At 51.2% G+C, this 22,847-nt stretch overlaps 1 protein-coding gene across 3 annotated transcripts in view; it reads left to right on the top strand.

The window, feature by feature from the left end:
• The window catches only part of ACTN1 (actinin alpha 1), a 98,811-nt gene that overhangs the window by 39,730 nt on the left and 36,234 nt on the right, over positions 1–22,847 (top strand). For all 3 annotated transcript variants that reach the window (XM_058567191.1, XM_058567192.1, XM_058567190.1), the window contains exons 2-3: positions 11,445–11,559; positions 15,680–15,799. In XM_058567191.1, coding sequence (XP_058423174.1) covers positions 11,445–11,559; positions 15,680–15,799 — 235 coding nt within the window. The remainder of the gene's footprint in view (positions 1–11,444; positions 11,560–15,679; positions 15,800–22,847) is intronic.

Raw genomic sequence — 22,847 nt, 5'->3', positions numbered from 1 at the left:
ACGTGCCACCTGACTTTTAAAACGGCTCTGAATCCTCTCGGCAGCCTGCAGGCTCTGCCTGCACCGGCAGGACGGTGCTGGGCTGCCCATGCAGCGGGCTATCTTTCGAGGGCTTGGCAGGAAGTGCCTGGCCTCATGGTGGGCCTGGGAGCCCTCTCCAACTGGGGCATGTTCGTTAGGTCAAACCACCTTCCGGGATGAGCCGTCTGGCCCCCCTCCCCCTTGGCCATGATGAACCTCCAGGCGTCTGGCGCTGTGTCTCCCGAAACGGGCTGCAGTGGACACCAACCAGGAGACACACAGGCCCTGCTCCCTCCCAGTCTCCTCATCCTGGCCGGGAGGCTGGTCTCAGGGTTTCCTCGTCAGTGGGGAAAAAAATAACAGGACCTCTTTCTTTCCAACATGTAGAGCTCTGAGAATGATTAACTTTGATGAAATAGGAGGGGACTGGGAAGAGAGAGCAGAGTGACAGCGGGCGTTACTGGGCTCCTGCTCTGTCCTGGGCATCTTGCTGAATGTTTTGCTTCCATTGCCCTCAGCTTGACAACGGCCCTGCAAAGTAGTGATGTTATAAATCCCCACTTGTCAGATGAAGGAACTGAGGCCTTCATTCATGAAGGTCATGTAGCCGGTGAGTGAGAAAGGCCGGCTGGATTAACATTTTTAAAGCATCTGCTGTGGACACCGCACTGGACCGTCTTTAAGTTCATAAGATCTAATTTGGTCCTCCAATTCTGTGCCGTTGTAGGTCTTGTTATCCCGGTTTTGCAGATGGGCACCCTGAGGCTGAGACTGAGAATCCTGTTCAAAGAGATAGAGCCGATGAGAGGTGTAGGTGGCACTGAATCCCCAGCTCTGTCTGATTCCAAAGTCTGGCTCCTTGAGGCACCCCCGGCCACCTGCACCCTGAGTTTCCAGGACCCCAGCATTCACATGGCTTGTTAGGGAGGTGCCCTTTCCGAGCAGAGGAAACTGCCTGGTGGTTCTCAGCTTTTTCAGTAGCCACTCTGAGGTGGGTGCAAAGTAAACAGATCTGGGTGGAGATGTTCTTGAGGACTCGGCTTTTCATCTCTGAGGGAACCAGCTGACAGCTTACTTTGAAAGGCTGGCAGTCTGCCCTTGATAAGTTAACCAGATACTCCTGTTTATGTTACCGGAACACCGGGCATCTGAGATCACTTCTGGGCAGCTCTTTGCTTAGACAAACCAACCAGTGCCCATGCCCGGGCCAGACTGGCTATGGGTGGGGGTCAGAGGGACTCCAGGGGGGCCCGAGAGAGAAGGCTCCCTGGCTGCTCCGCAGTGACCTCCCCTGTGCCAGCAGATGCTGCAGAGAACTCAGCCCTGTGCACACGTGCTGGCCCCGCCCTCTCTAGGGGCCTTGGCCTGATGTTTGCAACCGAGGCCAACAGCGCAGAGGCGGGCCGGCTCTGACCTGCAGTCATGGCAGGGCACCCGCCCAGAAGGGTGGGCGGTGCTGGTGAGCTGATTTTTGACTTGATAAGCCTAGACCAGGGTCCTCGTTGCTCTGCTCCAGGGAGGGGACCACCTGATGAGAAGCCAGCTTGTCTAGGAAGCTCTGTACCACCTCCAGGAGGCTTAGAAGCTTTTGGGGTTGTTCTGGGGCTCCTTGGCCGGGGGGTGCTGCCCTTCCTCTCCCCCACAGTTAACAGTTTGCTGTCTAACTATTGAGGTGGCTGTGTCTGCATGATTGCTGGTTTATCCTCATGTCCCGGTTCCTAATTATGACTTTATAATATTTTACACTAATAAGACACTTTTTAAAGTATGTCAGAACATTTTCTCTATATGATATCTTATTTGATTCTCTAATTTTTTTAAATAGATGGGATAATTTTTTCCTTTTTCATGTTCTTTTTTTGTTTTGGAAACATTGGGGTTTTTTCCCCCTGGTAATACATGAGCTCTAACCACCCCCCATCCCCACCCCAAATAATCCCAGAGAAATAGGAAGTTCCCTTTATCCCATCCCACAAGCCTGACTTAACAGATAAATGTACATACTTCCAGATAGACTTTTCTTATATTTGCATAACTTTTTTTAATAGATAATGACTGCACCTGGTATAAAATTCAAAAGAAACAAAAGGCTATTCTGTGAAAAGCAAATGTCCCTCCCTCTTCTGTCAGGAGCCTCCTAGCTCCCTCCCTGGAGGCACCCACTGTTCCAGGTCCTTGTATGTCCTTCCTGGCATATAAGAATATTCTGGCATAGAGCTTCCAAGGACTGTCCAGTAAACTAGTAACAGGTGTCTGGGTGTGAGGGGTGGGAGCTGGTATCTTGAGACTGAAATGCTGTGAGTCCATTGAGGTGAAGTTGTCCCTGTGGAAGTTATTGGCCTCTTTTGACAAAGAGCAGAGCCCACCAATTGGAATCAACCCTACAGAAGAACAAAAGATTGTCCCTGGTCCTCTATTTGGTCGTGTCTTTTTTTTTTTTTTTTTTTTAATGAGGAATATCAGCTCTGAGCTAACATCCATTGCCAATCCTCCTCTTTTTTGCTGAGGAAGACTGGCCCTGGGCTAATGTCTGTGCCCATCTTTCTCTCTTTTATATGGGACGCCACCACAGCATGGCTTGACAAGTTGAACGTTGCTGTGCACCCGGGATCCGAACCTGCGAACCCTGGGTTGCCGAAGTGGAGTGTGCGAACTTAACCACTACACCACTGGTCCGGCCCCTGGTTGTGTCTTTTAATTAGGCGCGTTATGATGGGAACAGTTGCTGGGCTCTGGCCTGCGAGATATGAGGGACTCGTTTGGGGTCACATAGCTGGAAAGGGTTGAGGTGACTTCTCCGAGGTCACACACACGCCTGGCTGAGCCAGGGCAGGGCCCAGGTTTCCTGACCCCTGTCCTCTGAACAGTAATTCCCCTGGAGTGAACTGTGGCTGGTGTGGAGTGTCAGGATCCCAGGAGAGCAGGAGGATGTGCCTGGGAGGGGTGTGGTCAGCACGTGCGCCTGGGGCCTGGTGGCCGGGTGAGGTGGCACTGCTGTCCCACCACCGCTGCCGAGCCAGTCTCATTTGGCTGCGGTGGGTTATCTTGTTTACTCTGCTGCGCGACCAGTAGATAAAGCACCTTTGTCAACGGAGGCTTCTCTGGGAGGTCAGCCAGGAGTGGACGGCCCGGGTTGTGCACTGAGGCCAGTGAACATCGGAAGGAGAGTGCTCACAGGGAGAGGGCAGGGAGTAGACGGTTAACAACCAGCCACATTTGCAGGCGCCTGGTGGTTCTCAGCTTTTTCTGCAACCACTGGGAAGGGGTGACAGAAGAGTCGTGGACTATCCCATCACTGGAGCACCAGCCCTGCGTGCGTCTGGAGGTTTTCTGTTTCAGCCGTTTCCTCGTGTTCGTGTGATTGCTCACATGGTTTTAAACCTGCAGGGCATACAATTTTGTATCCTGCTTTTCGTTAATTATATATAAGCCTTTTTCCATAATAATATATAGTTTCAGAACCCATCATTTTGGCCATGTAATGTTCCATTAAGTGGATGAATCATAATTTACTTAACTAATACTCTATTAATATAATTTGGGACTATTTCTGATTTTCTCCTCTCAAGTAATGCTGGTGAGAACATTTTCATGCTCACGGGCTTGTCTTTATTTAGCGTTATTTACCCAGGAGAGCGTCCCAGCATTGGCCTAAGGGTTTATGCCTGTTTTAGTTCCTCTTGATGAGTTGCTTTCTGCCAGAGTACCAAGTCAGCTTGCCCGCTGTGACGTGTTGTGGGTTTTGCCGTTGTACCCATCTTACAGTGGGAATTAGCAGAAGCTTAATTTTTGCCAATGTAATAAATGAAAATTGGTACCTTTGTTTTAACTCACACACATGGCAGTGTGTGTGCATAGGTGTGTGGCACATGTAATTGTTGTCCCTGGTGACAGATATTGGTCCTTAATCAAGCCCAAATGAGGGGAGCCCCTGCTACCCCCCCCGCCCCCCCCAGGAAGTCCCCTCAGCTTTTGCTACCAGATTCCCAGGTGGCTGATGTGGGCTGTGGTCTGTTAGGGGTGTTAACTGTGCTGGGCCCAGCTGTCCCCTGAGAGCTCATGTTCACACACCACACGTTCCTGTGCGGGTAACTTTTTTTGTTAGGCGACTTAGCAAGATCTCACGTTTTCCCATTCTGGAACCAGAGACCCCTGAATCTTAATTCAGATTTAGCCTGCTGACATCTTTTTGGGGAGCTTGTGGGATGTCTTATTTTTAAATTGTACCAGCATTTAAAAACTAGGGGATTCACATACAAAAGTCCAAATATCTGGCTCCTCTTCATTGGAGGTGGCAACCGAGGGCCATGTTCCCACGTAGAGCCAAGGAGAGGCTGCTGCGTCCCCTCGCCAGCCCCGCACTGATACTGAGGCCGTGGTCCAGTTCCTGCTTACCACCTTATCCACTTGCAACCGTTTGCCTGCACTCATGTTGCTCTCCTGAGTGGAAAAACAAAGGATAGCCCGAGAGGGCCTCTGTTTCCAGAAAAATACATGAGCATTCGTGGAGGTGAGACTAACCGGTCCTGCTTTTCTTATACTCGCCCCTTGTGCTCATTTATTAAACCTCTTCGTGCCTTCATTTCCTTGTCTGTGGAATGGGGATAATCATAGCACCTGCCTCAGTGTTGTGACGATTGAGTGAGTTAAGGGGATCCAGCACTCAGAGAGGGTCTACACCGAGTAAGTGCTCAGTAGATGTGAGCTGCTGTTGTTATTATTATTATTATTATTATTATTTCTGGCATGTGTGTTTGTCTCCTCCAGACCAGGCTGTCAACTAGGAGTGACTTTTGGTCTTCACAACTTGAGGTGGAGGATGTTACTGGCATGTAGTGGGTACGGTCTGGGGATGCTGTACACATCCTATGATGAGTAGGACAGCGCCCCCTGCCCCCAACAAAGAAGTAACCAAACCAAAATACCAATAGGTCTGAGATCGAGAAACCTGCTCAGACACTTAAGTGTGTTAGACTTGGCCTAACTGAACTCTTCAAATATATCTCTAAACCAACCATTTCAACAGCTGCCTTGGGCTCTCAAAGAATCAGAATTGTAAGAGACCTTACTTAGCTCAGCCCCCGGGGGGTGCTTGAATCCTTTCCCAGCACCCCCCCCAAGCACACACCTTTGGTAGGTAATACCCTGTACATCCAGCTTTTGGTCTGTCTTTATTACATTGAACTCCATCTTCCCTGCAGCTTCCTGTCTGTTATCCTGATAACAGTAGCTACTGTTTATTGAGCCTTACGTGTGGGTGATGTGCTTACCACTTGCCACCCTTCGAGGCAGCTTCTATTATTATGCCCATTTTACAGCTGTGAGGATTGAGGATTGGAGAGGTGAAGTCACTTGCCCAAGGTCATTCAGGGGCAGAGCTGGGGCTGGATCCAGATCAGTCTTGCTCTAGAATCCACGTTCCTCACCATTGCTGCCTGCCTTGCTCTGCCTGGGGCTGTACCCAACAAGTTTATTCACTCGTCCATGGGAGGGTCTTTCAAACACGTGAGGTGAGCCCCTGAGTCCTCTCTTCTCTCCTCCTGGTGAAAGAGCTCCAGTTCCCAGAGTTGCCTTCAAAGATGTGTTTCTGATCTGCCCACCATACAGAATGATCTCCCACCTCTGGACAACTACCTGCTTTCCTCTGGGCTGCGCTCCCCTCACCTCTCTCCACCACGCTGCCCCCCGGCCGGGCTCCCTATGCCATGCTAGCTCTACTGATGTTCCGTCAACTCAGACTTCCTATGTCAGTGCTGGCAGAGTCATCCAGTTTCCATCTGGTTAGTGTTTTCACGGTGACCTATTTTCAGTGACACTCCAGAAGATTCAGCCCACTTGTCTGGCCATTTAGACTCTTGGCTTCGGTTCTGCTGCTCCCTTCCAGCACGCCATTTGTACCTGCACCTGAAATCCATGTTATCCTGGTGGAGCAGAAAGTATGTGGGCCTGGGAGCCAGGAGGCTGGGTTGTGAATATACCCAGCTGTGTGGCCTAGGGAAAGCCACTCGCCCTCTCTGGTCTGTGTGTCCTCAGCTGTAAAGTCAGAGTTTGGGTGATGTCCAACATCTTCCAGATCTAACATTCTTTGATGAAATGTGTTGAACAGCATGAGCCTGTGATAATTATAACTCTAATTATTGTGGTAATAGTAATAGTAGATAATTATTGAGCAGTCGCTCTGTTCCAGGCCCTCTTTTCAGTGGATTGTCTCATGGAGTGCTGCAACCAACACCCTGCTGCTGTTACCCCCATGTTACAGATGAGTGCCTCGAGGCAGAGCCGTGATGGGTCACTGCCCAAGGTTACCCCCTGGCTAGAAGGTGATGGACCCGGGGTTTGCAGTGTCTTCTTTAGAGTGACTCCTTCCAATCTCTTGGATACTTGCTCTGTGGAGTGACCCTGAGCACGTCCTGTGACCTTCCTGTGCTTCAGCATCTCGTGTTTTACCACTCCCTCCCCCGCCAAGATGCAGACTGTGAGTGCCGCTTGACCTCCAAAGCTCAGCCCCCAACTCGTGCTTATGGGGTGATCCTCTGTACCCCAGATCCCAGCTTAGTGTGATTATTCAGACAATAATGATGATGGTAGGGACTACTTCTTGCACACTTACTATATTTGAAACACATATTAGTATTATCATTAATATAAATTAACAATATTAATATGTTAATATTATCTTTTTTCCCAATATTTTTGTTGTGGTAAAATATACTGTATTATTTAATCTTCATCGCAGTCCTGCCTGCTGGATGCTATTGTCGCCATTATACAGAAGTGAAAACGGAGGCTGAAGAGGCCTGTGTGGCTAAGGTCACATTCCAGTGCGTTGAGCTGGGGAGTAGGGAGAGCATGTTCTCAAAAGCCATTTGCCTTCTCGACACATTTTAAAGGAAATATATGGGCATGATACTTGTTAAAGATATAACGGGAAGATATAGAGGATTCTGGGTGAAAGCAAGACTTGAGACGTGTAGAGAAGGTAGAGAAAGATGCTTCTCTCCATCAACTCTATGAACCTTGACCTGGCTCAAGTGTCATCCCCACCCCTGCCCCCTGGCCCCGCCCCCCGCCCCTGCCGCATGGAGCCTGGCCAGGTCTGGCCTATTTGCATCCCTGAACTACAGTGCTGGGCAGTTACACTCTTCATCTCCTGAAATCACCTTTATGCCAGATTAGACATGAGTAGGTGGCCTGAGGCAGTGAGAATTGAGCAGGGGTCCAAGTTCTCTGCCAGCCCGTCCCTCTCTGTCCAGGGCCCTCGGGGGCTGTGCAGCGGGGCTGGCGGTGGGTGAAATGAGAAGGGGACTAGCTCTTGTGGCCGCTCTGAGAGCCTTCCCAGCATGCAGCCCAAGCACTTCTCCTAAGACCTCGGCCTCCTGAGTTGCTTTCTGCAACAGAGTGGGTGCCCTGAAGGCCCATCGGCTCCTCCTATCTCCTTAGTCAGGCTGAGTTAGAGCAGGGACCCAGTGATGGGGCTCTTGGAGCAAGAGGAAAGTTGGATGGGGCAGGGCCGGGTTGGGACTGAGGCAGTAAAGTGGCCCTTTGCCCTTTATTTGAATAAGGCTGGACCATGAACCTGCTGGGGCAGCCTGTGCTGGAGGCCACGAGGCCATGGGTCTCTAGCCATGGACATCACTTGTGGCTGTTGGCTTTCCCACCTTGCTGGACCCCCGGAGCACTGCTAAGGGGCAGGGCCCACCTCTGTCGTAATGTGGGAGCTCGAGCTTGGAGACCAAGGCTTGCCCTGGGCCATGGGAGAGGATATGGCTGTGCCGTGGGCATGGAGGCGCACACCGCGCTCTCCCCTCCTTGTGCCCCAAGGCCTCAAGCCACTTTCAAAATCACAGGCTTTCTGCATCCCCCACAATGTTAGCCCTCTCCCATAACACATCAGTGCCTGTTCACAAAGAGTTCTCAGACACACAGGTGTCGTCTGGAAACACAGTGCAGCCTTGCAGGAGTGGCACCCGGAACACAGTTTGGTGGCTGGAGGTGGGAGGAGGGTTGGCGTGGGAGCCAGAGGAGCGTGTTCTCCGGGCCCTGTCCACAGGAAGGTGTCAGGGGAGCTGGCTTTTCTTCTCCATACCATTTATTGAACCCTCGCTAAGTGGCAGGCACTTCATAAATATTTTCTAGGTGATCCTCCTGACTTTTATAAAGTGCTATCACTCTCCCCATTTTACTGCTGAGGGAACTGGGGTTTAGGGAGGTTAATCTGAAGGTCACACAGCTGATGATAGCGGATCTGAGCATTGAAGCCAGATCTGGTACACCCTGAAGTGCATGTTCTTTATTTTTTTTTGTATGAGGAAGATTGGCCCTGAGCTAAGATCTGTTGCCAGTCTTCCTCTATTTTGTATGTGGGTTGCTGCCACAGCGTGGCTGATGAGTGGTGTAGGTCCACACCTGGGAACTGAACCGGGAAACCTGAGCCACTGAAGTGGAGCACACAAACTTAACCACTAGGCCACGGGGCTGTCAACCCTCAAAGTGCGTGCTGTTAATCACTGACTTACCTCCACCATTCCCTCCTTAGGCCTGAGCTCTGAGATGGGTGCTGCTTGCTGGGGGATCTTTCTTATTTGGGAGGTGCTCAGAGGCCCCTTCGAGGCAGTCACCTGTGGGGGCCGGGCATGAGGGCCTGGGGGTTTTAGCAAGGGGCAGTCCCTGAGGCCTCAGAACCAGGGCTTCATATGAGAGACCTGAGCAAACAGGTGTTTCTGTCTCCCACAGCTCTGGGTCTGGCTTCCCCAGGAAATGGGGTTGGCTGCTTTCAACAGCACTTTTCCTCTTGCAAAAGCAGTATCTTTCTACAAAAGCAGCCTCTTCTTCCTTCCTCTCACCCTCAACCCCTCACGACTCGATGGTAACCAGTGAGGTTTCACAGCCCCATCTGTGGGGTGCTGGTGGTTCCCACCAGGACCCGGGCCGCACTGGACCTGAAACTATCCCTTTGAGCTACTGGGGCAATCCAGGTCCCCCCAAGTCAGTAGAAAACTCCAGGCAGAGGCTGAGCATGGGCCTGGAAGGGGTGATGAGAGCAAGGGGCTGTGGAAACATGAGATGGTGGGAAATGATAAAGCCCTCTTCCCCCAAGCACACTCCCCCCAAGAGTGTGCTGTGTGACAGCTGAGAGAAGGGCACACACATATGGACAGGTGACCGCTGGGAAAGAATATGGAAGCAAAATAAGTTATATTGATTTGAAAGATTTAAAAACTCTTTAATAGTTTTTACAACAACAAAAAAGTTATAACAAAATGAGAGCAAAAGCTAAGTCCCTCTAGTCTCCTGCCAGGGTTGCAGTGCTAGCACTAGAGGGAGGGCCCCCAGTAAATGCTCTTGCCTGCCCTGCTGCATCCCTTTCCTCTGAGCTGTCTTCTGCTTCTGGAGAGTCCCTGAGAGCGCTGTCGGCCCATCCTCCCCTGCCCTGATACCATTCAGCATCACCCACGGGTGCAGCTAGATCTTCCAGGACCCTCCCACGTTGCATCGGTTCCTTGCTCCTTCACCTAGTTGCTCAATTTTTACATCCGCTAGAATGTCCGCGGCACAGGGCAGGGATTTTTGCTGTTTTGTTCACTGCTGTGTCCCTGACTCTGTGCCCTGGGACTCTAGGGTGACTGTTGAGTCCAGGTGTGGAGCTGACAAGTGGCCAGGCAATGACCATGCAGTAGGATACAGGTAATGATGGAGTGGGTGCAGGGTGCTGTGGGCTCTATGTCCCCAACCCAGATGTGGTGGGTGGCTGTCAGAAAGGCTTCCTGGAGGAGGTGTTATCTTAGCTCAATCTTGAAAGATGAGTGTGAGTTAGCCATGCATGCATAGAAGATATCCAGGCTGAGGAATCAGTATATGTCCCCTGCCCATCCCCAATCTGTGTGCTTGTCTTCCCACGGTACACACCTGTCTTTGGGACAGTACACACACCCCTCTTCTCTCTCATGGGAGTGGGCTGGCCTACGGAGTGGCGATGTGTTTGTAGGGAGAGAGAAGTATCCTGTGTTGGTGAGTTCCTAGTGAGACATGATTTAAAGATGAAGCCCAAAGTTGGGGGGTGTGATAGTGTTGCCCCCTTCCCCACCTGTGTGGACTGATAGCTCCCCTTCTTGCTCACAGGCTCTTCAACTCTTGCTTATAAACCTAAGCAGCCATTTCTTTTCCCCAGTCATCACTGATGTGGCATTATTTCCTTCCCCTGCCCATTCATTGCCACTTCTCTTTGGAGTTCCCCGGGGCAAGAGGAAGTGGTGGTGGGGGTCACGAGTCTGGTGACCTTTCCAGGGAGGAGAGGTATTTCTAGTGTGGCTGCTACTGTTATGATGAATAACACACTGCTCACCATTGCAACTTTGCAGGGCAGGTGGGAAGAGAGCTGGCTGGTCCTGCTGGTGGGGGCTGAACATTGGCTCTCGAGCCCCCATGTAGTTGAGAGTGCCTTTGGGTGCAGAGAAGTCTGGAGTTGCCAAGGAATGGGTTGGATCTGAAGCAAGAGAGCTCTTCTCTCTGTTTCCCATGGAATGTGACAGCTGGGGAGAGACGCCTGCCCCAGTTTTAGATAGCGCACACTGATTTCTCATGTTTGTTGAGTCACCCTGTTCTGTGTTTGAGCCACCAGGGGGTGCTGTTGGCACAGGGCAGCCTGGTGGGTGGCCTGCCGGATCATCTGCTTAATATAGAAGGAGCTTCAATGTTGCTGCTCTCCCTACAGACTAGAACATTACAATGTTGATGGTCTTTCATTTCATCTCCTTACATTCCCTTTCTGGAATTCTTGCTCATACTTTCGCAGCTTAAAGTGCCTCCACCCCCCACCCCAAATGCACACACATACGCGCATTAAGGTACTTTACCTTTCTCTCTCCTTATCTGGACACTGTGCCTCTGAACCCTGTCCCCAACAAAACTGATTACTGTTTTCTCTTAGCTGCTGAGTGGACAAGGATTTAATAAACTAATTTACCCTAAATGAGGTTTAATATGTTACTCCTGGGTACTCTGCCTCATAGCTGTGAAGACTGAAACTAAACTGTACACTCTAAGAGGTAAATTGCTCAGAATGGAATGGTGGCACTTGTAAATGTGGGTGGGGATGATGTCTTTGGAAGACAGTTGGAAGGTGAGGTGTTAAAGGAGGGTGCTGTGTCATCCATCCCTCTGGTACCCACCCATGCCCCTGGGTCTGCTGGGCGACTCCTCAGCTGCTGCCCTCTACTGAGTGGGCTTCCCTGCCTCCCGGGCCCCATTAGATGTTGTGCCCAACGAGGGTGACAACACCAGCCTGCCGGTACCTAATGCAGAGCAACTGGAGAGATGGCATGAGGCAGGCGGGTCCTGGGGACCCACTGGGGCCCCTGTGAGGGCCCCAGAGACCATGTGACTTGTGGGGAGCCTGACGGCTTGCGCTTCTTTCCCTTGCCCAGACGTTCACGGCATGGTGCAACTCCCACCTCCGTAAAGCGGGGACGCAGATCGAGAACATCGAAGAGGACTTCCGGGACGGCCTGAAGCTCATGCTGCTGCTGGAGGTCATCTCAGGTGAGCTGGGCCCCTGGCCCGGGAGATGCTGCCCGCTGGGTTCTGCTGCTTGGGGAATGCTGCCCTGACGCCCCTGCTTCTGCCTTGCCTGTGGTCATGGCTGGCTGTGGGCCTCTTGAAAGCAGTTGGCAGTGAGGTGTATGAATTCAGACTAGAAGACTGGGCCTCAGTCCTGGTTCTGCCCCTGACCATCCATGTGTCCCTGGACAGGTCACTGCCTCTCTGCCTCAGCATCCTCATTTGCAAAAAGAGAGCGTTTGAAGGATAGTCTCTGAGGTCCTTTCTCCTCCAAAATGCTAGGATTCTGTGGTCAAGAATGCAGCCGTGGCTGACCATCTGCAAACTTTGGCTCCATGGCTACCTATCTACCTATATCTGCATGATCTCAGTCCCTTATCTGGGACCCAACTTGGAATTTGGATGTCCAGATATCTGAGGGGACAGCTCCTCTTGAATGCATATCTCAGCTTTCTTATGAATATCTTTGCTCCACCATCCCTTGAAGGTTGGCGGTCCTCAAGATTCTAGCCTTGGTTGACCCACTGGGCAATTTAGCTACTCTCTTCACTTGACCCTCCACCTTGACACCAGAGAGTCCTAGACCTAGTCTCAGTCCAGCCTTCTCCCTCTAGCCCCCTCTGAAATGCGGAACCACACTGGGCATCTCCACCCAGATGTCCCCCAGGGTCCACTCGGCATGTCCAGGACTGTACTTACCACTCCTGGTCCCAGCAAACCTTTTTCCTCCTGCAGTCTTCATCTTGTTCTCCTGAACCTAATCTGGGAATCACAGACAGCTCTTCCTTTGCTCTTCTTTCCAACTTAGCATTCAATTTCTGTTCATTGTATTTCTTTCTTCTATGATCTGTCTTTTAACCTCTGCTACCATGGTGTCAGTGTGGGCCTACGTCAACTCTCACCTAGATGATACCACAAGGCCTTGACCCCCTCCAAGCTCCTCCCTCGCACTGTAGTCCGTCATCCACACCACAGCCAGAAGGTCCACCCGACAGCCCAAATATGGTCGTGCTGTTCCCTGCTCGACACCCTTCAGTCCCTCCCCAGGGCTTTGAGCCTGTAGCCTGCATTCCTTAGCGTAGCTTGAGGTATCCTGTGTGAGCTGGCACCTGCTTTGTTTTCAACTAACTATTCCCAAAAAGGTATCAGGCCTCAGACCCTCTGCCACCCTGGAAGACATGCCATCCTTCCCAGATGACATGCTCTCTGTGCTTTTGCACAAGCTCTAACTGCCTCCCTCTACCCTCCAATACTTTTTAATATCTCCCTTGCAGTGAAATCTGTATGTGTGTGGTAAAATATACATAACAAAATTTACCATTTTAACCATTTTTAAATATGCACAGAGGCATTAAATGCATTTACATTATTATGCAACCATCACCACTATCCATCTCCAAACTTCTGCATCATCCCACACTGAAACTCTGTCCCCGTTAAACGCTAACTCTCCATTCCGTCCTCCCCCCAGCCCCTGGCAACCACCATTCTGCTTTCTGTCTCTGTGAATTTGACCACGCTAGGTACCTCATATAAGTGGAATCATACAGTATTTGTCTGTTTGTATCTGGTTTGTTTCACTTAGTATGATGTCTTCCAGCTTCATCTATGTTGTAGCGTGTGTCAGAATTTCCTGCCTTTCTAAGGCTGAATAATGTTCCTTTGTATGCATACACCACATTTTGTTTATTCATTCATTTATTGGTTAGCACTTGGGTTGTCTCCACCTTCTGGCTATCGTGAATAATGCTGCTGTGAACGTGTGTGTACAGACACCTGTTTGAGTCCCTGCTTTTCAGTTCTTTTGGGTATATACCCAGAAGTGGAATTGCTGGGTCAGATGGTAATTCTGTTCAACTTTTAAGGAACTACCGTACTGTTTTCCTCTACCTGCCTTTTGGAATGTCCTTCCCACCTCCTCTCCCAACATTTCTTGGTTCAAACAAACAAACTTACTTGGTATTATTCTTTTGCATTCTTCAAAACTCAGCTCAGGGGTTTCCTCCAGGAGGGCTTCCCCGCCACCTCCCCCACATCAATTCCTCTCGCGTGTCATTGTCACGTGGTGTCGTCATTTTGGCTCCCTCATTTTCCTCCCCACTCCACCCTGAGCTCCTTGGGGCAGGGACGGTCTCATCTCTGTGTCCCAAGTGCTTAGAACTGTACTTGGCATGTGGGTGACAAATCTTAAGAGTGACCGGATCTGGGCTCTTCTGCGTGACCACCAGTGCGTTCCCACTGAACGGGCCGGCCTGTGCCCAAGGGGACCTGTGTGCGTCTGTGAAGGGGCTTGTCTCTTTCCCGGGGCTGGGGGAGATCATGTCACCGAGACGCTGACTTTTCCTCCTTGAGCGTCTCTGGAGATGGGTAAGATGACAGGAGAAGGAAGGGGATGCTGCCTGCAGAGGTCCTCAAAGTGTGGTCCCTGGACCATCCATACCAGAGTCAGCGGGACTGCGTGTCAGCCACCCCAGACCTCCTAAACCAGAGACTGAGGAGGCCGGGAACGGGGCTGGACATCTGCAGGCAGCAGGTTCTCCAGGCGGTTTTGTGCCACCTGAAGCTTGAGAACCGCTGGCCTTGCCGCCCCTACTGCCCTCATGGGGACGTCCCCTTCCAGCCGGTGTGCACAGCTGGTGAGCTGGCTGGGGGGCTCAGGACCCTTAGCAGGACGTGAGGGCTGGGGCTTTAGCGGGAGCAGCCTTCTGGGGGGGGGACGTGGCACTGCCTCCCTCCATCCTATGGGAGGGAGCCCCTGTAGCATCCCATCTGCCTGGGAGGACAGTAGGGTACTTGCTGCTGAGGCCGGCCAGAGACCACAGCCTTGAGAGAGCCACAACTGGAAAGTCTTGATTTAATAATTAACACCCAGCTGTGCTTCCCTGGGAGCTGCAAGGCCTAATCACATCTGTAGCAGGAAGTCTGTTCTCTTCTAGCAGCTGGGGAGTTCTGGGGGTCTGGGAGGCTCCTTGGGGTAGTGCTGTTCTGACATCACGGCTGCCCAGCCCGGTGAGCTCTCTTAGCCAGACTGTTGATGTACTTGGTGGGGCAGGGAGGGGGGTGTGCAGCTGGGCTGGTCTGGAGACCATGGTAGGTGCAAGGGTCCTGAGTTTCAGGCTCTAGGATGGTGGTCCTCAGCCTTATGGGGTCCCTGACCTCTTAGAGACTCTGAAAGCCCTGTGCCCCTTCCCCAGGTATGGGTATGTGTGGCACATATAAATTTTTCAAATGGTTTCGGGAGGTCCCTGGACGCCTCTGTTCTGGGATGAAAGTGCTCTTAATGGGGTGTTTGGAGAACCAGCTCCTCCACCCCATTTCCCCGCAGCTTCTGACCCTGTCGCCTGGGCAGCAGGTGCTCCCATGAGGAAGCTGGGGTTGGGGGTGGGGGTGAACTGGGAGCTGAGCTGTGGGTGCCCTCGGGAGGCAGTAACCGGACAAGAGCTGCCGTTCTCTAATGAGAGAGGGATGCTGTGGGCACTTACATTTAAACACCCAGGGAGCTTTTTCAGAATACTCTAGGCTGACCCGCACTGCCTCCCAGGCCAAACAGTCTAGACTAGAAGGAGTTCGGGCCTTTGCATGTGCTGTTCCTTCTGCCTTCATCACCTTTCTCTGCAGTCTGGGCCTTGCTGCCCTCCCACTCAGAGGCCTGCCCCGAGCACTCTGCAACTCCTCGTCCTCCCACCGCCTCCTCTTCTGCGTCCTCTTTTTAAGCATTTCCCCTCCTTGGAGTTTGTTCATTTGTGTATATTTATCTGTGTTTCTCTGTTGAAGGCCTGTCTCTCCTCCTGGACCGTAAGCACATGAAAGCAAGCAACTGTTTTGTTTACCTGCACATTCCAAGCGGCCAGCTAAGTCCCTGACATACATGAGGGGCTTGATACAATCTTGTTGAGTGGGTGCGAACAGGTTAGATCTGAGAAGCTGAAGAGAGAAGAGGCGGGGTAGACCCTCCCTCTCATTCCTTGCCCGAGTGGCATTTGCCTGCACCCAGGTGGCACACACGTGTATCCCTCGGAGGTGTGCCCTGGATGAGGGTGTTGTGAGAGCAGCCATGGCTCCTGGGTACCAGCATCTCCCCTTCCTCTCGATCTGCCTTCAGGTGAGCGCTTGGCCAAGCCGGAGAGAGGCAAGATGCGGGTGCACAAGATCTCCAACGTCAACAAGGCCCTGGACTTCATAGCCAGCAAGGGGGTCAAGCTGGTGTCCATCGGAGCCGAGGGTGAGTATGGCCTGCCCCTGGCTGCCCCGCGGAGCCTTGTTTTCTGCTCTGCTGGTTCCCCGGGCCTTTTCTTCCCTGACTCCTGGGCCCACACATCCCTGAGGGTGGTTGGAAGTGGAGCTCCTAGCACCTCCATCTGGTTGGCCTGTGGATTCTTCGTGTCACAACAGCACTTTCCATCCAGTGTCAGCCTCCCCCCAGCCCTGCCCCCGGAAAACCAAGGGGCCTCTCCCTGGTCCGCACAGGCACACCCTCAGCCGAATCCCAGCACCGTGGTCTCCCACATGTGTGAGATGCCGCCTCCCTCCTCCGCAGGCCTGGCTGTACCGTGCTGCCTGAAGTGGAGAATTCTGTGGTCTGGGGAGAGTGTGCTGACAGGTGGAGGGTGAGGGCTGCCCTGAGCTCCACGGAGCCCGGGAGGCTGATGTCCAGAAGCCGTTAGGAACATTCTTAATGTTATTTCCCTGCAGAGTAGCTTTTGACTCTTTTTCCTTCACTTAAAAATTTTTTTTTAAAGCTCGGTTTAAATCATTATTAGCGTGTTCATAATGGTTAAAAGGAGGTAGCACAATTTCTTGTGTGCACTGTGGTGGCTCTGAAGGATTTGGGGAGGGTTGAGGCGATTGGAATAGAATACTGTGTCCCATGGATTCAGCAAGCATTAATTGGACACCTGCTGTGTGGTGCCAGAGATCTCAAGGTGAGTAGGACAGTCTCCATTCATTCATTCATTCATTCATTCATTGATGATATAACTGTGGCTATGGTTACTGAACTCTCACTCTGGCAGCTACTGTGCCCAAGCCCTTTGCACCAGTGATCTCATTTATTCCTCAAAACAGCCCTGTGAGGTGGCTCTAATTATTATGCCCCTTTTACTGTAAGAAAACAGATGCCTACTGAGATTAACTTGCTCAAGGTCCCGTCACCGGTAAGTGGCAAAGCCAGAACTCGTCCAGGTCTGCGTGACACCAGCGAAATGTCCCTAGAGTGTGGCCTTTCCTTGAAGAGGGTGGTAGTCTTGCTTCAGTAAATCCACAGGAGCAGATCTCTTCTCTGGTTGATGACTTTCAAGTCCCCCCTCCCTTTTTTTCCTAGAAATTGAGGGATTTTATGTTGCCACATCAAACTGAGAAACTTTCGCACGGGGGTCGGCAAATTGCAGTCCATGGGGTCAAGTCTGGCTGACAAGGGTTTTGTAAATACTGGAACACAGCCATACCGTTTGTTTACATATGGTCTGTGCCTGCTCTCTTACTGCAGACAGAGTTGAGTACTTGAGACAGAGACCGTATGGCCTGTAAAGCTGAAAACATTTCCTATCGGGCCCTTTGCAGAGAAAGTTTGCCGACCTCTGCCTTTTGGAGACTCAGCAGTTCGGAGACTGTACAGGGCAGTCACGGGGGTGCCTTATGGATCCCAGCACCCCCTCAGCTATAAGGCAGAGACCACGTCTTATACATCCTTGAGGCCCCACCCCTACCAGCATGACACACACAGTAGGTGCTCAGTAAATGTTCCAAGGACTGGCACAAAGCAGGGTACTTTGCTTTGTGAGTGGGAAAATATTCTCTGCCTTTTAATAAGAAGAAAAGAATAATCTGTTAGGGAGGAATAAAGGCCTGGCAGAAAAAGTTTCAACTAAGCAGGGATGGGAAGCCAAAAAAATTGCTACTCAGGTGGTCTAGTGCAAGCTCAGATGTCCGCTGGGGCAGGGAAGTAAATGATGTATGAGGTGGGCCAGTGGTGAGTGGTAGGGATGAGTGGGGACTGCGGAGAACTGCGGAGCATGTCCTTCTAAGCTAGGCAGCTGTCATGTGGATCTAACCAATTGTGGCTGTGAGGGCATATAGATACAGTGTTGCTAGATCTTTCAGTTTTTCAAAAGAAGCCAGAAATCCAGATTTTTAGAAAGGAAAATTTAACAAATACCTAAAAAAATTTTTTTTAAAGACTCTGAGTAGCAAAGGGGAGGAGGGAAGGAGAAGCTGGGTAAGAGAGTGCTTACTGAGTTCCAGGTCTGTGCTGGCCAGACAGGACGCTCTACATAGGTTGTCCCCTTCTACCTGTGAACACGCCTGCAGGATGGGTGTCACCAGCCACGTTTTACAATCAGGGAAACTGAGGCTCAGAAGAGTTGCTGAGGTGGAAGCATATAGAGGGTCGAGTGCAGGCTCTGGGCCAGATTGCTCCCATGTGGCAGAGCCAGGATTAAACCCCTGGAGCTGAGGGCTAAACCTCTTCCCATTACCCTGAGCATTGCTGCCTCCCCTGCGGGGCCCAGGACAGAACTTCCATGTCTGATGATCCCTGCTATGAAGTAGTGGGTGAAGTCAGCTGTGCTTGCCTCAGCAGAGGGGTAGGGAGCAAAGACAGATACTGGTGTAAACTCTAACCAGCGCCTCCAATCTTCTGGGAGTCCCTTAACCTAGCTGGCCACGGTTTTCCAGTTCCTTTAACTCAGGCCTCGCTTCTCTAAAGATTGGTAAAAGACTCCTTTAAAATGAGATATTCCTGGAGGCCGGCCCGGTGGCACAGCGGTTAAGTGCGCGTGCCAAGTTCACAGGTTCGGATCCCGGGCGCGCACTGACACACTGCTTGCTAGGCCATGCTGTGGTGGCGTCCCATGTAAAGTGGAGGAGGATGGGCATGGATGTTAGCCCAGGGCCAGTCTTCCTCAAGAAAAAAAAAGGGGGGGAGGATTGGCATCGGATGTTAGCGCAGGGCTGGTCCTCCTCACAAAAAAACAAAAGACAAAAAAAAAAAAAAAAGAAAAAAAAGAAAATGAGATATTTCTTACCTCCTGGCTACCCTGGGGAGCCAGTGCTTTAGGCTGAGGCTTCCCGCTTTGAAATCATCTCTCCCCTTTCAAGCTGAGCACCGAGATCATGCTGGGATGGCCGCTCTGCTGAGCCAGGAAACTGGATGAGGCCCCAGATGAGTTTTGTTTATTTCAGTGAAATGAAGTTTACTGCTGTAGATTATAAAATAAAAGGTAATGGAGCAGATCACTGGAATGAGCTCTCCCAGGGGTTGGGGTCGGGGGAGATGTTGCCATTTGTCCTGACCGAGGATGCTTGGTCAGGATGTCCAGCCCAGGCACCAGGCCCAGCTGACGTGTAAGACCCCAGACCTTTGAAGAATTATCGTGTGGTGCAAGGACTAGACTCTGGTTGACCTTGAAGGGCAGAACCAGGCCTGGCAGGGAGCCCCTATGGGCAGGCTGTGCGGATAACGTGCAGAACCTTGGGGAATAGAATCGGTGCTCTAGGAAGGGCGTTCGTTCCCTGTCCCCAAAGATGTTCAGATGGAGGCTGGAGGCAAGGAACTTCCATACCTCAGGAAGGGTTAGAGTACATCCTTAAGATTTCTTGTATGATACTTGATTCTAGAATGTCTAGGCTTGACCTGGGTGAGTGGTTGGGATTTAACCAGGGGAGAGGACCCAACAGGATTTTTATTTTAAGATCTTTGGGTAGAGAAAGCTTGATGGCTTTGAGTGCCAGGAGCCTGGGGGTGGTCTGAAGGATTTAGCATCTATCCTCAGGATGGAGGGGGCAGTGGGTACAGTAGTTACAGCATTGGTCTGGAAGGTGATGACCCCCCTAGGGTCTAGTTTCTGTCAAATAGAATTTCTTCAGCATCTTTCATTCATTCTACTGTCTGAATACTGCGCAGATGACTGCATTTCTAGGGTGGTGGTGTGGGGGAAAGGGAGAGGCAGGTTCCAAGTAAAGGAAGGATGTGAACGGCTTCGTAGCTAGCTGTAGACCAGGAATGGCAGAAACCTGCCCCTACTGCTTCCCGCTCCCGTGGTAGACATTGGTAATCTATCACGGTTTTCCCAGGGGGCCCCGCGGTGGCCTTGGGACCCTCCTTTTGGACCTAGCATTCCTGGCAGCCTCCTGACATAAAGCTGCTTGTGAGGTGGGGCGTCCCTGCTCCAAACAGAGAGATGCCTGGGGAGAGGGTATGCCATTCTGGGGACCCAGGAAGGAGGGCCCTCTGGGAAGGGTTACACTCTCAGGGTGGATGGGGAACCTGGTGGGCACTGGGCTGGGGTGGTGCATGGGGTGTTAACTGAGCACATCCCACTCTCTGCCTGTACTTGGCTCCTCTGTTTTCTGGAGAATTTGGTATGAGTGTAAATTCAGTAAGCAAAAATCCCTGGGGGGTTTCTGGGGATGGAGGAGAGAAGAAAGTAGGCAAGACCTAAAAAAGAAGCTGCCTGTGTTCCTTGGTTCTGGGAGGACTCTGAGCTCGAGGCCAGTGGGAGGCCGAGGTAGATGACCTTCATAAGTGGGGCAGCGTGGGGGGCTCAGGGTGGGGGAGCGAGGGGGGCCGGCACCCCCCTCGCTTCCAGCCTCCACTCCTGGAAAGGCCGAGCAGCAGTGTTACCACCTGGAGCTGCGTCTAGACTTTAAAAAAATTTCCCCGTGTATGTGACACGCTGTTCATAAAATTTCGTACCTGCTTTTTCCACTTTCTGTATTATAAAGATTTTTCCAAGTCATTAAAAATTTGTGGGGGTCTGCCCCGTGGCTTAGCAGTGTGCGCTCCACTACTGGCGGCCTGGTTTGGATCCCGGGCGCGCACCGACGCACTGCTTGTCCGGCCATGCTGAGGCCGCGTCTCACATACAGCAACTAGAGGGATGTGCAACTATGACGCACAGCTATGTACTGGGGCTTTGGGGAGAAAAAGGGGAAAAAAAACAAAGGAGGAGGATTGGCAATATATGTTAGCTCAGGGCCGGTCTTCCTCACACACACACAAAAAAATTTGTGCGGGTGATTTTTAAGGGCTGTGTTCATTGTCTGTTGGTCCAGTGCAGCTGTGCTCTGTTCCAGTCCTGGGCCCTCCCTGGAGGAGCCTGGGCACTCTTAGGTTCTTGGAGCCCGACAGGCCTGTGTCACCTCTGCCCATTCACCCACTGTGGTTAGCGCCCTCCAGTGTTCATTCATTCATTCGTTTGTTCATTCATTCAACAAATGTTGACAGAGGGCTTTCTCTGTGCCAGGCACTGCTGGGTTCTAAGCAGTGACGCAAAACAGAAAATCTTTACCCTCATGGAGCTTATGTTCTAGAAGAGGGAGAGAGAAAATACACACATACATGGTCAGATGGAGGAAAGGGGGAGGTCAAGGAGGGACTCAAGGAGAAGGTGATGGGTGGGTGGAGACAGGAGGCGGTGGGGGACAAGCCCTGTGGACATCCAGGGAGGGGGGAGGCCGTGTGACTGCGGGGGATGGAGGGACGTGAGGGCCTCGCCACCCACTGGCTTTGACTCCGGGAAGCCCTGGAGGGCTTGAGCAGAGGGGTGACAGGTATGGGATTTACTTAGTCACACCTTGTACTTTGTACGTCACGGTTTCCAGTTTGGGGCTTTTGATACATAACTTTGTGACAAGGACCTTTACAGGGCCCCCTTACTCTGCATTTCACACCAACGGCTATGGATAGAGTCCTAGAGGTAGAATTTTCCTGTCCAAAAGTTGAACGACTTCAAGATGCTTGCTCCCTGTTGCCAAATTATTTCCCAGAAAGTTTTTTTTTTTAAACCAATTTATACTTCTAGCCCCAGGGGGTCACTTTGTTACCATCAAGGTCTGTGTTTGCTTGTTTTTTTTTAACTTTGCTGATTTAATAGCTGGGAAAATGGGATCTTATTTCTTTAATTACAAGTGAGATTGAACATTTTTATAAATTGGTTATTTGTATCGCATGTTTTGTGAAGTGTCTATTCGTCTTTTGCCTGTTTATCTATTGTGAATTTAGACTTTTTTTTCTTATCAATTTATACCAACACTTTAAATGTTACAGAGGTTAAACCATTGGAAGTTACAAACGAAAGCGCATTTAAAAAATATCAAACCTTTATGAACTAATTTTTAACTGATTAACTGACTACTCCCCCAGCATGCTCTGCAAAGTTACTTGATAAGCCAGACGGTCATGTGCTGCTGCAGCTCCCTGTGTCTCTAACCCAGGCTCTCCGACTTGGGTCTGTGCCCTGGTGATGTCCAGGGTTCTGGGAGGGGCATTCAAAACCCCCCGTTAGCAGGAAGAGTTACGTCCTATCCCTTGTCCAGAGTGGCCGCTGGTCCTCCTCTGCTCAGCACCCCGATGCAGGCTCAGCAGAGCTACCCGCCCCGAGAAGCAGCTGCCGTGCTCGGTCCCTTGTCGGTCATGCAGTTTGCCCTCACTTTTGAGGAAGGGGATAAGATCTTAGAGTGTAACTTCCTTAATGGAATCCACTCTTGTTTAAGGGATTTGTGGGAAGCAAACCCTAGTGGATGTGGGCTCAAGGAATCAGGAGTGGCTGGAAGTTGCCCTTTTTTTTTTTTGTGAGGACTAGCCCTGAGCTAACATCCGATGCCAATCCTCCCCTTTTTTCTTGAGGAAGACTGGCCCTGGGCTAATGTCCATGCCCATCTTCCTCTACTTTATATGGGACACTGCCACAGCATGGCTTAACAAGCAGTGCGTCGGTGCGCGCCTGGGATCTGAACCTGCGAACCCCAGGCTGCCGCAGTGGAGCGCGCACACTTAACTGCTGTGCCACCGGGCCAGCCCCTGGAAGTTGTCCCTCTCATAGTTGTGTTGAGTCTCCCCTAAAACCAATGTTGTGCATAGGAGAAGTAAGATACTCTTCGGATGCCTTACTCTTAACTTACTTTTGACTGAGAGCGCCTGGTCTGGAAGCACGTGAGGGTGAGGAGTCTGTATTTAACTGTCACCTGCTCAGCTCCCAAGACCGTAAATGGCTCCGTGTCTTAGGTTCCTTAAAGACAGGGCCTGTTTATGTTTGTATTCCTGCCTCGGGGCCTGGTACAGAAAAAAAAAGAAAAAGGTTGCTTCATAGAATTTATAGCATTTTCAAAAGTCTGAAAAGTGCTGCTTAGACTGAATTTAGTTGGATATCTCTTCGTTGTGATCTTGAAGCTGTTGTTTGATTTTTTAAAACATCTATTTTAATATCCAACCAATGGGATTGTGAGATTTATTTGTGAGTTAGCGGGTCTTTCAGGATGGCAGCTCACAAACC

This window comes from Diceros bicornis, chromosome 24, assembly GCF_020826845.1.
Source record: "Diceros bicornis minor isolate mBicDic1 chromosome 24, mDicBic1.mat.cur, whole genome shotgun sequence".
Classification (NCBI taxonomy): Eukaryota; Metazoa; Chordata; class Mammalia; order Perissodactyla; family Rhinocerotidae; genus Diceros; species Diceros bicornis.
Note: the sequence above shows the minus strand (reverse complement) of the source record. Positions and strands in the feature narration are given on the sequence as shown.